The sequence below is a fragment of the Thermobia domestica genome, chromosome 4 (assembly GCF_964235325.1).
Source record: "Thermobia domestica chromosome 4, izTheDome1.hap1.1, whole genome shotgun sequence".
Lineage (NCBI taxonomy): Eukaryota > Metazoa > Arthropoda > Insecta > Zygentoma > Lepismatidae > Thermobia > Thermobia domestica.
This window is the reverse complement of record NC_137457.1, coordinates 241967287-241983866: the sequence shown is the minus strand read 5'-3', so window position 1 is coordinate 241983866 and position 16580 is coordinate 241967287. Positions and strand designations below refer to the sequence as shown.

Sequence of the window (16580 nt, the reverse complement as noted above, 5' to 3'; positions counted from 1 at the left end):
TTTATTAGCAATCTTGAATTTTCCAAAGCTGCAATGAATAATTTACAAAAATATTGAGCGAATTTTGAGAGAATTGAGAAAAAACCCACGCACATGGAGTTTGTTCACCAAAAAGCTTACTTGGCGCGAGCTGCGGTCGAACTAAGGACCCCATGCACAAGATGTGAACGCTCCACCACTGAGCCACCGCGGCTCCGTGCTTCGAAGATGTCTCACGAATCGGGACCAAGAATCAATAACGACATTGTTTATAGTTAACAATTACAACTATGAATAAACCATGTGTATCTTGATTGAACAATATATTTCGATAGCAATAATCGTGCAGTAGTCACTACATGTTGGAAGGGTTTGAAATAGCAAATTGAAGGGAACTGACCAAATAAAAGAAATTGCAATGCACTGAATGAATTGGTCTATTTGTAATATATAATATGCAACAGTGTTGAATCATTTTCTTCATAACATTTGGGAATGACATTCTTTTCGAACAACCAAAACCCAGTTTTGGAAGAAATTATGGAATTATATAAACCATCTACTTACTTTCAAACTCTGTTTGCTGGATTTTTTGTTCTTTTTACTTGGCCTCCGGGCTTTTCCAACAAACAAATAACCTTCTTCGTCTTCTTTGCGGTTCAACACTTGAAATCCTTCTTCAGCTTCAATTGGAGTTGCTGTTAAAGAAAAAAAAAGAATTTTTAGGCTATCTACCAACGATGAATACCACTACAAGAAAAGTCAGTAACAACTTAAAGAACTACCGCTAATGTCCATGGTACAAGTGTCCACGCTTGTATAAATTTCTAATTGTCCTTTTTTGTCAACAAGCGAAAAACAGGTTTTGGTTTTATCAATGGTCCAACTGTATTTCTTTGCTGTTATTGTTTTCGGGGTTACCAGAAGTCCCTGCACGTGGTCTTACAGAGGGAAAAAAAAAAAAAAATACAAGGAACCTGCTTGTCTAGCTCGAAGATAAACCTCACTGTCACTGCACTATTGCCAAATGCGGGTCATTTAAACAAGCTTCAAATAGAAGAAAATTAAATTTTAATTAGTGCGCTCTAATACTACAATGGTGAGAAGAAATAAAAGTGAACATAAAATATTAATAACCAATATCTGGACGAATTTCGAAATGTAAAAATCAAATAGTTTTGATAACACTTTCGAAAGAAATATGCCATGTTATTACACCACCAGGGGTATTGAAGCAAAACCTGCTAAGTGACCATCCACATATTACGTAACGCTATTTTTGACCAATTTTTACCCCCTCCCTCCCTCTTGTCACACTTCGTAACGCAAGGCCAAACCCCTGCCCCCTTCGATATGTAACACTTTTTGAATTTGTTTTTTGGCCAATTTTGCTTATTTTGCGGGTTATTACAACCAAATCTATTTTAAAGGTAGAACATTTTATTACAAAATGCTTGTATTCTGAATATATTTATAGTGCTTTTCGCCATACAATATGGTAGAACCATAGTAATATTTTACACCCATAAGGTTGTTTAATTAACCAGTCCTAATTCTTCAAAATTGCATGCTGTCGTTTTCCCAAGGAGATCACACTTATCCTTTTAGGTCACCGATGATGATGAGGGAATAGCGCCAAAAGACGCAGTTGACACAGGATCTAAAAAACTGACATCGATCTCTTTTTCAGGAATCCAGGATGCTTGTGCATTTGTAGTTCGTCAGTGTCGACGATGCAAAATTCTCTTCCTCGTCGACCGCAATTTCAAAGTGGCTGCAAATGTAAAAGAACAGGGTTATCTCATTTGTGAACAAGGTTTCGAACATTTTCTTTGAACTTTGGACTTCAGTTTCAAATTCTTCTTGTCGTAAATCAGTGCGAGAATGTGAATAAACTCAATTTCTTCAGAAATATAAAATCCAAAAATCAAATTTAGTACGAGATGAATACCCGTCGAATTAGGTTTTTAATTCCTTATTTTGGTCTGCAAATCATGGATCGTTCCGCCACGGAAAATATTATTTTAGGGGAAATAATTTCTTCTGTTTCTTCTGAGAAACCCCTTAGAAGAAAGGAGTGATAATTATTCAAATTAACGGTTTTAGATAATATTTTCAGAAACAGAGATACGAGTGGGAACACGAGAACATTTTCAAGCGGTGATTACGATCACTAACAAGTAACTTCAGAAAAGCGTGTTCCGTAAACCCAATGCAGCGATAGCTACAAAACTGATATTTATTGTATTGTAATACACGCAGGGTTCGACATTAATCATGCTGGTGTCTAGTGCGTCTTCGAATCCCTTCTGGATGATTCAATGTATATAGGCTATAGTTTCCAATTTTCCAAAACGATAGAAATATTTATTTATTTATCTATCTATCTATCTATATACCTATCTATCTATCTATCTATCTATCTATCTATATATATATATATATATATATATATATATATATATATAAATGAAAGGACTATGTTTGTAACTTAATAACTCTTAATCATCTTGATCAAATTTTCTGATCCAAATGACCGATGTTTTTATCATTTCATTTTGAAGGTGCATCTTGAGGGAGAGGGTGATATATAAAAATGATCGAAAATGACCGATGTTAGTGTCAAATCCATAGTTTTAGGGGTTGCTGAGATAAACAGTGACACTTTCGATGTCGTTTAAATTAAAATTTATCTCCACAACTTGGGAGAGGGGGAGATGTATAAAAATGATCGAAAATGACCGATAGTAGTGTCGGATCTATAGCTTTCGGTGTCATGAAGCTGAACAGTGACACTTTCGATGCTGTGCTCTCATTAGTACTCTTGCGAGGGGATAGCGGCATGTAAAAATAATTGAAAATGACCGATATTAGTGTCGAATTCATAGTTTCAGTGTCCTTTATGTCCAAAATGAAAGTATTCTCCCCGTGCAAGAAACGGATATTCTGCTAGTTTATTTATAAAAAAGAAAAGAACCGAATAAAATTATGTGTTTAAAATATTGCATATAAATTTGAGAATAAAAATTACAGCAAAAAAAAAAAAACTTGCGTTACATAACGAAGACCTAAACCCCCTCCTCCCCTTTGTCACGCTTCGTAACGCAAGACCGAACCCCTTCCCCTCTTTTGGCGCGTTATGTAATATGTGGACGACCCCTAAATCCATTTTTCAATTTTGTCAGGAAACGAAAAACGAAGTGACGCCCTTATGTTTCAGAATTATTGAACAGTTTTCTTGTTTAGTGATAGATTTTACTCATCTGCATTAAATAAACAAATAAATTGTTCAAGAATTCTAAAACATAAAAGCGTCACTTTTGTTTCGTTTCCTGACCAAACTGGAAATAGATTTAGCATATTTTGCTTCTATACCCCTGATATAGGGAAGTTCTATCTCATTCCAGGTGCTGGAAACAGCCTTAATAGATCTTTGACTTAATAAATATCAAAGCATGTTCATGTTCAACATCATCACTATCCGTTTCAAATAAAGGCAGGCGTGGGAGACCCGGGTTCGATTCCCGGAGGGAGCTCATGTGGTTCGGATTCCACGTTAATCAGTAGGTCCACGTCTCATATAGCCTCGCTGCTAAAAGGGACGCTAAACTAAATTCAACTCAACTCAACTAAAATAAAGGCAGGCACAACGTAACGTAACAACGTCTAGGGACGACTGTTAACTAGGAATTAGCTTTGCTCACAGACTGAGACGTTCTTGTTTCATAAAGAGATCTGAGGACGCTGGAACTAATGGAAATATTTTTAAACACATTTGTTTATGAAGTCACGAGAAAAATGACTTCAAATTTGGGATATAAATAAATACAAATATTCCAACTTTGAGGTTATTTTTCTCATGACACAATGGACAGATACACCGTATACGTTCGTGTAAAGGCGCCACCTTTTTCCCGATTCTGTCTTCAAATTTCAAAGGTGGAGCTGTTACACGAACCTTTCAAATCAGCTCTTTTTTCGCGACAAGATCTCTGTGGAATGAACTATGATACTTTAAAGAAAGTGATTGATTGACAGAATGACAGATAAGTTCTACCTTCGTTCTTCCGATATGCAATGCGGGAGTGAGAGATTCATCCTTCATTCAACAAACATGTTTTTAAAAGTCAAGGATATACAAAAACAGGAAAGAGATGAGTTTAAATTTCTCTCTTATCGTTTGCCTCCATCTCTGCTTTTCGCCCCAGGGTTTATTGATTCAACAGCGCGTTGTTTACTTGCGAACAGGTCTGGATCGGTTACAAGAATGCGCAAAAGCTTGTTCCAAACATTCAGTTGCTTTTACAAATATGAGGATGAGGCTTTTACACGGGAAGTTTGCAATCAGGAATATGAAAGAAAAAATAGGATGGTGGCCGTTACATGGGCGAGGCTGTTTCACGGGCATATACGGTTCTTTAAAATTGTTTAATTGAATTTAGAGTCCTAAAATTAGTATAAACAACACAATTAGAATTATTTATCCAAGCATGATCACTACGAACATGAGTGGTAGTTCTTTAATGATACTGATTATAGAACATATTAAGAACACAACTGTAAATAGGAACCAAAAATATTGGGAGTCGTTTCTCCTTATGAAGTTTTTCTTTTTTTGTAATTTGCGGGAATAGGACAAATGGAAATTGCTTCCATGAATATACAATATAAGCACCAATGAAGTTGTTCGTTTCTAGTACAGTGAAACCTCTGAATAACGGATACCGATAAGGACATGATTATCTATCACATAAGTGAAAGGTGTTTGTTGCAGAGTAGTTGCACAAATTTACATTACTCACAGTTCAAGCGGTAATTGTGTGCAGTATATACTAAATACACTTGTCATAAATGTAAATATAATATCGAAATCCTGTTTTCAGAATTCAACTTACTGGAGAGTAAGAGGGAAAACCTCCCTTTGTTAACCTATCGTTAGAGTATGTGTTCATATGAGCGTGTACATAAATATACTGCAAGTGTTGGTAATTTTATTCTTTCCTTCTTCCTGTAAAAAATTCTTTAATTCGCATATTGACTATATTAAGCACAGAAGAAACTCAGGAGGTTTTCTAGGTTCCCTATCAATATGCAATTTACAGTGAACAGTGGAAAAAAGAATTTTAAGATTAGCTTGCGGTTGTTCTGTATGGGTGTTCACTATCCAAACTAGGACACTGACTTACGACACAGTGTGTCTTGCGTTGTGTGGGGGAGGAGGACTGTCTACTGTACATGTCGCAGATTTATTTTCAAATTTTATCAGATGAATTTTCAATAAATAAAATTTACGAATGATATTTGGATATGAAGTAGGAAGTACTACTAAATTTCTAAACTATGTTTTGAGAGCCGTTTAGTAAGTAAAGCATGAACTAATTAGGTAATTAACTATTGTTGACCTGTTATTACTTATTTATCATCGGCATTATAAGAATATATGATTCTGTACCCTATTATAAAGCATATTATGTAATTAAGCTTTTGCACTGTAATATTATTAAACAGTATTTTTACATTTATTTTTTTTTTTCTTTTTTTCGTATTGTCCATACGTATTTTCGACAAATCTTAGATTATGGTTAAAAGTCGACACTTACGTAAAGAGCTCTAGAACGATCTATTTACGGAAGCTGAGGACTGTCTGTATATTACTACAGTCAGAAGAAAACTGTTAAAGATTTCGAATGAAGAAATGGTAAATATGTTTGATTAATCTACTTTGTTTCAATACAGAATAAACTCTCAGAAGAACTGAAATGACATGAAATGTTTAAGGGAGTAGACTACTAAATATTTTTCAAAAGTTAACAATTTTTCTTTTGCCAGTTTTTCGTAAGTGAAAAGAGATAATGAAATGTAAGTTACCTCAGGAATAGATAATGTTATTCTACACCCGAAAATATGAATCGGAAGAATTTTCACTGTTGCCATCCATAGAAATTACAGTGTGGCCAGAATTTGAATTACCCAAAAATCTAGGTTATGGCAATGACTAGAAAAATGAACTCAACGGCAATTGATGACTTATCATGCTGTCTGTGTTCCTTGTTAATTACTTTTTTAAAATAATATTTGTATTTTAATTCTACTGATAATTAAAAATTATTTATTTTGTACTCTTTATTAAAAAATAAATCACATATTATTTAGAAAGTAGTTAACAAGAAACACAGACAGCATGATAAGTCATCAATTGCCGTTGAGTTCATTTTTCTAGTCACACTGTAATTTCTATGGATGGCAACAGTGAAAATTCTTCCGATTCGTATTTTCCGGTGTTGAATAACATTATCTATTCCTGAGGTAACTTACATTTCATTATCTCTTTTCACTTACGAAAAACTGGCAAAAGAAAAATATTTAGTAGTCTACCCCCTTAACGTCCCATGAACATTATATTTTTCCCATTAAACTTTTGATATAATACCCCGGAATTTTTCAATTTCTTTGAAGATTACCATCGCAGGGGCCCTGCTTCACATCCAACTGTGCATTAATGAACTCTACGACTAAAAATAGTAATTATTCCATTTTATCAGACTATGATCAGACATTTCGTTCTCAAGTTATACCTCTTTCGTATTTTCTTGGCGATTTTCAGAAGAACATGATATTGAAAGGAAGCATTTCTATACAAGTTACTCCATATATTTTGTCTTTCTTGGTGTTAGAAATCACCCTCAAAATTCGGAACACCCTGTACACTGTATATTTATGGGTCACGTTCGTGGTTTACAACATTTTAACAGAAAAGTAATTTCATCTGAATTGGAACATACGCATCATTACATTGAATACGTACTACTAACCTGGAGAACTTAGGCCTGAGCTGCCAGAAATAGCAGAATTTGGAGTCGTGGGAGTTAAAGCCTCGTATTTTTGTAAGAAAGATAGCAATGCAGTGCACAGATTCCTCTCTTCCTGATACGGTTCCATACTAGCTCGAATTTCTTCCCTAAAAACAAGATAAATTAAATAAATTAGCATATGAATGATTTTCCAATGCCTTAAAAATACTATTGGATGCATATTATACCGGATGTATCAAAAGTCCGGGGCCTCAAGCACACTCTGTTTTCAAGGAGTCAAACTTATTATAAGTCAAACTTCCTGTATTCTGAACACAACAAAATATTGGTATCAAACGATAATTATACACTAACGATATCTTTAATATCTCGGCATTCTGAATATACTCATACATGTAAGTCAACATACGAGGAGTGATCAGAAAGTAAGGTTACAACAAATACAGCCAACAGATAGTACATGCATTAGGTTTATTTTTCAACAGTCTCCATATCGGTTGAGGCACTTATCGCATCCTGGGATGAGTTTAAAGATCCAAGTAAAAATCCTGTCCTTGTGTGTTCAGCTACGTTGTCACGAAGTATTTCACTTCCCCGTCTGAAGCGAAGCGACGGCCTCCTAGGCTCCTTCAAGTGAAGGAGCAGGTCGCTTGGAACGAGGTCCGGACTGTAGGAAGGGTGGTCGATGATATCCCAGCGAAAACTATTTGTTGATACAGGCAAGTAGCCAGGATTTCGAAATAGGGGGGTCCGTGACGAAATACTCTGGTTATCACACCAGGGGCTCGATCATTCTAAATTATTTTAGTAGCAACATATTTTCGTTCGTTTAGCCAGGATTTCGTAATCGGGGGGGGGGGGAGGTGACATTAAATACTATGGTTACACACCAGGGGATCGAGCAATCTAAACTATTTTACTGACAACATACCCATATTGGTCTTTTAGGACAATTCTTGAGTAAAAGAAAATAAAAAAGTATTGAAAAAGATATAGACTTCTGAGGTCATTCCAACTCGGTTCTAATTGTCTTCTTTCTTCTTCTTTTTCTTATCTTCGTTTAATGCCATCAAGGATAGCAACGAGATACTCTTTCGGGAGTAAAGACATCCTATAAAATGGATTAGAGGTGCCGCGAAATTCAAAATGGCTCATATTATTGGTGATTCTGGGCATTTCTTAAGTTGTATCTGAGAGTCTATGTTATCTATGCAGATAGATTGAATTCGGAATGCTTCATTACAATAATACCAATTTTCAACTCCCTCCACCCCCCGGTTTCCTCCACACAAAGCTCCTCATAAGAAAGAGTAACCAAACACTTGCTGTAGCTTTATATTTTTGACGCTGATTCATCTTCTTTTTTTTTTAAATCCTTCCTTAATATGTTTCATTTCTGGATCCGAAGGGGAAGGTCCGGACCCCCCGGACCCACCCCTTGGCTACGTGCCTGGTTGATACCGTGTTGGGTCGGCCACTGCGCTCTTCGTCGGTCACGTTTTCTCTACCAGCCGCAAACTTTCGACACAATTCTGCGAAATGCTGACGAGACATTACGGTCTCTCCGTAAATCTCTACCAGCTGCCGATGAATTTCAGCCGCGGTTACATGTTTCCCCCACAGAAATCGAATAACTGGGCGGATTTCTACGCAAAACGTTTTCCAAACGAGTCGCCATTTGTATTTACTTACAACTAGCGCTGTAGGTGACAGGTGGCTGAAACCCTGCACAACTGTACACTCCATGTAGTAAAATTACCACACTCTCTTCATTCCTCTGTAACAGACGAAGCTCCACAAATACCGGCCTTGTAACCTTAGTTTCTGATCCTCCCTTGTATGAAATCTTTGAGTTTTACGTCCCACGCTTATGCCGGTTAGGCTAAAGGAGACGGTGATGATGAGAGATGAGTGAAATGGTGGAATGAAGAAAGTGGGAGGAAACGGGAGAACCCCGAGAAAACCCACGAGCACGGTGTTTGTCCACCACAAAGTTCACTTGGCGGGGGCTGGGATCGAACCCGGGACCTCAAGCACCAGAGGTGAACGCTCTTCCACTGAGCCACCGCAGCCCCAAGACCAATAGGAAAACAACCATCAGGAAGACCTAGGCGCAGATGGGAGGACAATCTTAAGATGGATCTCGCAGAAATAGGAATACAAAGTAGAAACTGGATCCCGCTGGCTAAGGACAGACAGAAATCAATGGAGAGCTTTGGTGAATGCGGCATTGAACCTCCGGGTTCCATGTCGTAGAGTTAGATAGTTAGATTATTTGAACAAAAACATTCAATCATTCCACATCACTTCTGAACACGGTTGTTGGAATTTTCCTCAACCCAAAATTCCCCAGTGGATTTTATTGGGTTAAAAAAAAATCCAAAAAAGCCCACCTCAAAAAATCCTCGCCAACACTATTTAAAGTCTATCTAGAAGAGATAGTGAAAAAGAGTTTACATGATGATGATGGCATTTCGGTAGCAGGTAGAATGATTAGATGTATAAGATTTGCAGACGATATGGCGCTTGTTGCAGAATCTGAAAAGAAAATCAATAAAATGTTAGAAAAAATGAGAAAGGGCTTTGAAGAATATGGGATGAAAATAAATGTTAGAAAGACAAAAGCCATGGTGATTGGAACGAAGGGGTCTGTGTCAAATATAAAAGTAGGAGAGGAGAAAATAGAACAAGTGAATAGTTTTCGATATTTGGGTAGTATTCTTAGTAATGACATGAAATGCGAACGTGAAATAAAAGCAAGGATAGGAATGGCGAAAGAAGCCTTTAAAAGAAAGAAAAGTCTGTTTTGTGGGACCTTGAACAAAGAGTTGAGAAAAAGACTAATAAAATGCTTCGTGTGGAGTGTTGTACTGTATGGGGCGGAAACGTGGACATTACGTAAAGGTGACGAAAATCGACTGGAAGCCTTCGAAATGTGGGTGTGGAGAAGAATGGAAAGAATTAGTTGGGTCGAGCGGAAAACGAATGAGAGAGTGTTAGAAATGGTGGGTGAGAAAAGAACACTTCTAGATATTATTAGGAAGAGGAAGAGAAACTGGTTGGGACATTGCCTAAGAAGAGATTGTATCATGAGGGACATCCTAGAGGGTATGGTGGCGGGAAAGAGAGGGAGGGGGCGAAGGAGACTACAATTAATGGATGATATTAAAACAGAAAGATCATACGCGAAGACGAAAAGGTTAGCGGAGGACCGTGGAGCATGGAAGCTTCTCAGCTGCGGCAAGTGACCTGCCAATAAAGGCAGAATACCTATGATGATGACAAAAAATACACTTCAAATATTAATCGTAATATGATAATTACTTACTTTTAATCGTACTTCTTAGTGTATGCCTAGATTCAAAATTGGCATAACATATGTATTTACAACCAGAACAGAACAGAACACCATTGAAAACAAAAAAGGTTTGGGAAACATTCATAATGAATTTTATTTGCGCTCGATCAAATTCGCTGTAATACTGTTCAACTGTAATCTATTATATAAAAATGAAAAGAATTTTGTTTGTGCGCGCAACACGGGAAAACGGTTAAATGGTTTGGAATGAATTTTTGGATGCAGCTATGATGTACTTCGAACTAGGTGTTTAATCAGGTTACTTTGATTAAAATAGGGGAAGCGGGTGGTCAAAATCTATGCGAAAATCTTAGTATCTCTCGATTCTGTCGAGTTCGGAAGATGACATTTTTTATGTAAAAAGTGGACCCGTGTTCCAGTACTTTTGAGAGTTTCCATTTTAAGTGGGAAAGGGAAGCATTTTCTATAATTTGAAAGCGATTTTACCTGTTGTTTCTGATCGCATCCCACGGGGAAACGGTTAAGTAGTTTCAAATGAATTTTTGAACATAAAGTAGTTAGTTCCTACCCTGAGCTAGGATTTTTATATTACTTTGATTCAAGGTCGCATCCTTGGAGAAGGAGTAGAGTAAGTTCAAAATTCATGTATAAAAAGAAGAAAAAACTTAAAACTCGGTATATAAACTTTTCATTAAAAATAAGCTAGCATGTGTAGTAGTGTTTCTGAAAATTTTCGTTTTAAGGGGGAGGGGGTGATTTTCCATGATTTCTTTGTTCACATTGAAAGCGATGTTTTCTGTTGTTTATGATCGCGTCACGGGAAATGCTTGAACAGTTTGAAATGAGTTTTAGAAGATACTTAGTACCTACCTCAAGCTGGGATATTATTATGTAATTTTCCTTAAAGGGCGTAAGGGAAGGGAAGGTAACTTTCCTAAGGAGAGGTTAAAAATTCATGCCAGAAATAGAATATCTTACTACACTTTCATTGATATGCGTATCCTAAGGGGCAGACGAGGCTCAAACATCTTCCTTGAGTCTAATTCTCTCCGTACAAAGAACGGGCACTTCAGCTAGTATGGAATCAAAAGTAGTGCAGCTATATTTCCTTTGTTTTTGTTATATACTTGGGTGTTAATATAAAGAGATAAAATGTCTTTCTCCATGTGTCAGTTAATAACAAAAAGAGAACGCTTCACTTGAAAAAGTAAATTACTAAAGATACATCTCGATCTTCTCAACACTAACGGCAATCAGATAGTGGAACTCCCTAATTCTTCTTGCGTATCTGATGGAGTATGTGAAACACAGTACAATTATTGTATGCTACAAAACCCCTTTAATCGTAAAATATATTGTAAGAAACAAAACTGGCAACTGAAAATGAAAAAAAAATCCATTTCCAACATTTCAGTTCTTGAAAAAAATTCTACAAAAACAACATCCATTCAATAAAGTTTTTTTTTTTTTTATCTCTGGCTTCTGAACTTGAGATACTAGCCCAGTATTTGCCCCGCGTGTTTTAATTGAAACTCAGGACGGCTGGCTCAGGGATTTGAATCATAAGTGTACGAGGAGATTTTATTCCTATTCTGTATTACGTAAAACTATCGACCTCTTTGTTACTTTAGAAAATTATGTACTTCCTTCTTGCTAGAAATCGAAATATAAGCGAGTGTCAATGGTGCAAAGTGTATCTCACGAAACGCGTATGGGACTTCACGGATTCCTTGTGCATTATTATTATTATTATTATTATTATTATTATTATTATTATTATTATTATTATTATTATTATTATTATTTTGTTATTTCTAAGCTTAGTTCAATGTCTCATGTTTATATACTACGGCTAAGGGGGACTGTGATTATATGGATAATAATGATAGCATGACGAAACCAGCCCGAGAAACCCATGCATACGATGTTTGTTCACCACAAAACGCACTTGGCGGGAGCTGGGATCGAACTAGGAACCCGCGACAGACGTGAACTGCCGCAGTCTCACAAGGGAATTCCACAGTTTCGTGTGTACAGTAGAACATATATGCTTAAATGGTATATTAAGTAGGAATATGGCTTTAAATATACGTACAAAATTTAATAAAACCCAATATTAACTAATAAAACCCAATTTTGCCCAATAAAATCCAATTTTACCCAATGAAACCAACTGGGCTTTTTTAATTATTTTTTTTAATACCTGGGTTTTTCACAACCCTGCTTCTGAATGACGTACATGTAACTGTTACCACCATTTATGAAATAATAACTGAAAACTTATAGTTGTTGATTAACTTGTAAAACGTTAACTCACGATAACTACAATTTATTCGAATACTTTAAAAATGAAAATCAAATTAAATCTTTTAACGGTTATGGTCTGTAAAGAAGACGGATAATTAATTAAAGTGCATGAGTATGAAATTGGTGGAATGAGAATATAGAAGGAGGAAGAACTCCGGTCAAACCCTTGGACATGATGTTCATCACAAACTCACCTGGCCTGCGATCGATCCAGGGACCTATCTCGTATCAAACGTGAGCGCTCTGCCACTGAGCTCCCTTTCGAATGCTTTAAGTGAGTATTGAACTTTTAATACTCTTAAGAATTCAGAGTACCTATACCTATATAGTACTTTATAGGTACATCAGGCTATTGTATTACCTATACGACTAAGTAAACCTATTGATCACAATAAATTCTTACATTTCCTTCATTCTTGCAGCCTGTTCGGCTTGTTTCTCCTCCTCTTTCTTCTTCAGCATTTCCTGCCTCCTCTCTTCCTTCATCTGAAGAAACAGGGTCTGTGCTTTCTTAAAATCAGACACTACTTGACGCTTCTTCTCATACAGTTCATCTGTCTCTGAAGTTAACACAAAAACATTAACAGAGAAATAATGAAAACACTTTTAATTAAAAATAAAAAGTACTTTTCTAACATTTACTTATACATGCTACAGAATACATACCGAATATAATGCTCTTAAATCGAGTGTTTACAGTTAAGTAAATTAATTATTTATGTACTTTTAGCGTGCTCTAACGCTTTCATCAGTAACTCCTTAAAGACGCTTATTCATGACTCATTACCAGGGCCAGACTTCAGCCGATTGACCGATTACTCCCAGTTGGGCCCCACGCTTGTGAAGTATAACAATACATTGCAATATATATATATATATATACACAGAGTGTTAATGAATTATACCGACAAACGTTAAGAGGTGATTCTTCACATCAAAATAAGAGAAAAAGTTTATATGGACTTATGGCGAAACGTGCATAATTTCAGAGCTAGGGCTGTCCAAAATCGCGAAAAAGCCAAATTTCAAGAGGCCCTATTTCGAATTCGAGAGACTGTGGATGGTGCTCCTTATCAGCGTAAAGGAAGCCAGGCATACGCAATCGAAAAGTGCATATTTCATCAATTGTCAATAGGCGTAAAGGCTATTCCCTACAGGGTGTAATTTTCAGATATGTTTTCAATAGAGTTTTCAGATATACCTGATTTCAAGAAGGGTCCAAAGTAGGCAGGAGGTAAACCTTGACAACAGTGGACACCCAATGCTTCGGAGGGAAGGTATTTGGTCTAGGAATTAATTCGTGCGGTTGGTACGCACACATTGAAGCTGTAGTACAAACACAAAATACATAAATACCTTAAGAAAAATATTGTCCATCGCTAGCCACCACTTTCGCCCATCTGTCAGGCAACGTACGGATTCCGTGGCGAAAGAAGTCCTCATCCTTGGAAGCGATCTAGTCAGAGACCCATGTTTCGATATCTTCTGAAGAAGTAAACCGCTGTCCAATCAAATCATTGTTCATGCAATCGAACAAGTAGTAGTCCGAAGGAGCAACGTCTGGTGAATACGGCGGGTGGGGTAAAACTTCCCATCCGACATTTTCTAAATAGGTTTTGACCGGTTTTGCGACATGTGGGCGAGCGTTATCATGTTGAACAATAAGTTTATCATGTCTGTTCTCCCATTCTGGTCGTGTTCTGGCCAGAGCTTGCTTCAAACGCATTAATTGTCGTCGATAACGTTCTCCATTCATAGTTTCACCCGGTTGCAGCAGCTCATAGTACACCACACCTTTCATATCCCACCATATGCACAGCATAACCTTTGCACAGTGAATATCTCGTTTTGGTTGTGATGGACCTGGTTCACCTGGTTTCACCCAGGCCTTTTTTTCGTTTAGGGTTCTCGTAATGGATCCACTTCTCATCACCCGTAATAATTCGATGCAGAAACCCCTTTCTGCTCTGTCGTTGAAGCAGCAATTCGCAAATGGTTTTTCGTCTTTCAACGTCTCTGTCTTTCAATTCATGTGGAACCCAATGTGACATCTTTTGAATCATTCCCATGGCTTTCAAGCGTTTGGAGACTGTTGTTTGATCAACGCCTAATGCTGCTGCAAGTTGTTCCTGCGTTTGACACGAATCCTGCTCGAGCAATGCTGTCAATTCTTCGTCTTGAAATTTTTTTGGCTGTCCAGCTCGCTCTTGGTCTGCCAAGCCGAAATCACCACTTCTAAACCGTGCAAACCACTTCTGACACGTTCGCTCAGCTAGAGCATGGTCACCATACACTTCCACCAAAATACGATGACTTTCAGTCGCACTTTTCTGCATGTTAAAGTAATGCAGCAGGACACCCCGCAAAAACACTTTATCAGGCACAAATTGCGCCATGTTCACTTAACTACAAACTGGTGTTGTTGACGCTTTAATCCACTGCCCTATACTACGAACGATACGCGATGACAGGGGTTTGCAACACATGTGTGGATACATGGAACTGTGGGACGCTCCGTTCGTTGCGCCATCTCTTGTCCACCCGCACGAATTAATTCCTAGACCAAATAGAAGTGCTAGGAACCGGCAGCTCCATGTTTCTTTGTGTTCGCAATAACGTGTGAGGAGATGTATTTCGTCCCGGTATATTTCACGTTTTCTTCACTTATAAGCGTGAAAGAAAACATCGTACAATGCGAGTTTCCGAGCACGAGAGACCGTGTTGCTGACGATTCTTAAAACTTCCGACATCGCGTTAAAGAATTCCGTGTTTATTGCTATCAATGCTTATCGTTTGCCTACTTTGGACCACTCATAAAGTCAGAGCATATCTCAAAATTCAGTTGACGGCATGTCTGGGTATTTCACCCTGCAGGGAATAATCCGTACACCCATTGAACAATAATGAAATATGAATTTATGGAATGCGTATGCCTGACGCGGTGATAAGGACCACCATCCAGTATCTCGAATTCGAAATAGGGCCTCTTGAAATTTGGCTTTTTCGCAACTTTGGACAGTCCTAGCTCTGAAACTATGTACTTTTCGCCATAGGTTCATATGAACTTTTCCTCTTATTTTGATGTGAGGAATCACCTCTTCAAGTTTATCGATATAGTTCATTAACACCCTGTATATATATATATATATATATATATATATATATATATATATATAGGCCGCAAAATTTCCGGTCGCCAGGTCGCTATTAGCGACTACAAATTTAGATCTGGCGACCAGTGTTCGGTAGGAATGGTTTCTGCCTAAACCAACAGGCCTGCGCAGTTTCTGTTTCGCATGAAAATAATTGTCACTGAGTGAGAGAAAATACGGAATGTGAAGTCTTCACAACGGACGTGGAAAGTGAAGTCTTCACAACATTGTAATTCGCCCCTCCTTTTCCACCCTCAATTGAAGCTTTATATGAGAGAGGCATCACTGAATTAAGACTTCCTACAGGGATTCACTGAAGACTGGCACACTGGATGATTTGCTGACAATTTCCATCAATGGCTCTTCACTTAAGGACTTTAATTCGAAAACTGCAATCGACAACTTGTACTCAGTGCAGAGAGAGAGAGAGAGAGAGAGAGAGAGAGAGAGAGAGAGAAAGTGCTATACAAAAGTGAATTCTTAAGCAGGTTTTCCAACGCTAATGAAAAAGAAAAAAATATAGCGAATCACGACGAAAAAATATAAGTTTCGTGAAGTTGTGAAAAGGAACATTTCAATTATCCAATAGGTAGAAATTTTTAAAAAAATATCCACATGGAAATTGTTGAATGAACATACATTCTACTCTACTACTAAATGAATAATTATCTCGTTGCAAAATTTTATACGAGCTTCTTAGTGTTTTCGTATGTAGCTCATCAGTACTAAGCAACGACCATCAGGAAAGTGTAAGAAGGATCTGCATCAGAAAATCAGTGTTTGTAAGTATACATCTCCAGGATGAGAATAATTTCATCATTGCAGCTGGCGCTTTTAAGGTAAGATTTGACTATGTGTAACATATTCTATAATTATTTACCTACAGTTAGTGCAAAAAGTATTGATACAGTTAAATAAATTATTTGTAAGTCTTTAAAATTACTACTCCATAGAACTTTTTAATGAATATGACGAAACTATTTTTTGTTTATTTTTTATTCCATTTTGTAG

General features: G+C 37.1%; 1 protein-coding gene across 1 annotated transcript in view; it reads right to left on the bottom strand.

The window, feature by feature from the left end:
• The window catches only part of LOC145683938 (uncharacterized), a 73504-nt gene that overhangs the window by 21250 nt on the left and 35674 nt on the right, over positions 1–16580 (bottom strand). The window contains exons 6-8 of the mRNA XM_081755634.1: positions 12821–12977; positions 6792–6937; positions 547–677 (exon numbers count right to left, since the gene is read on the bottom strand). Of these exons, the coding sequence (XP_081611760.1) occupies positions 547–677; positions 6792–6937; positions 12821–12977 (434 nt within the window). The remainder of the gene's footprint in view (positions 1–546; positions 678–6791; positions 6938–12820; positions 12978–16580) is intronic.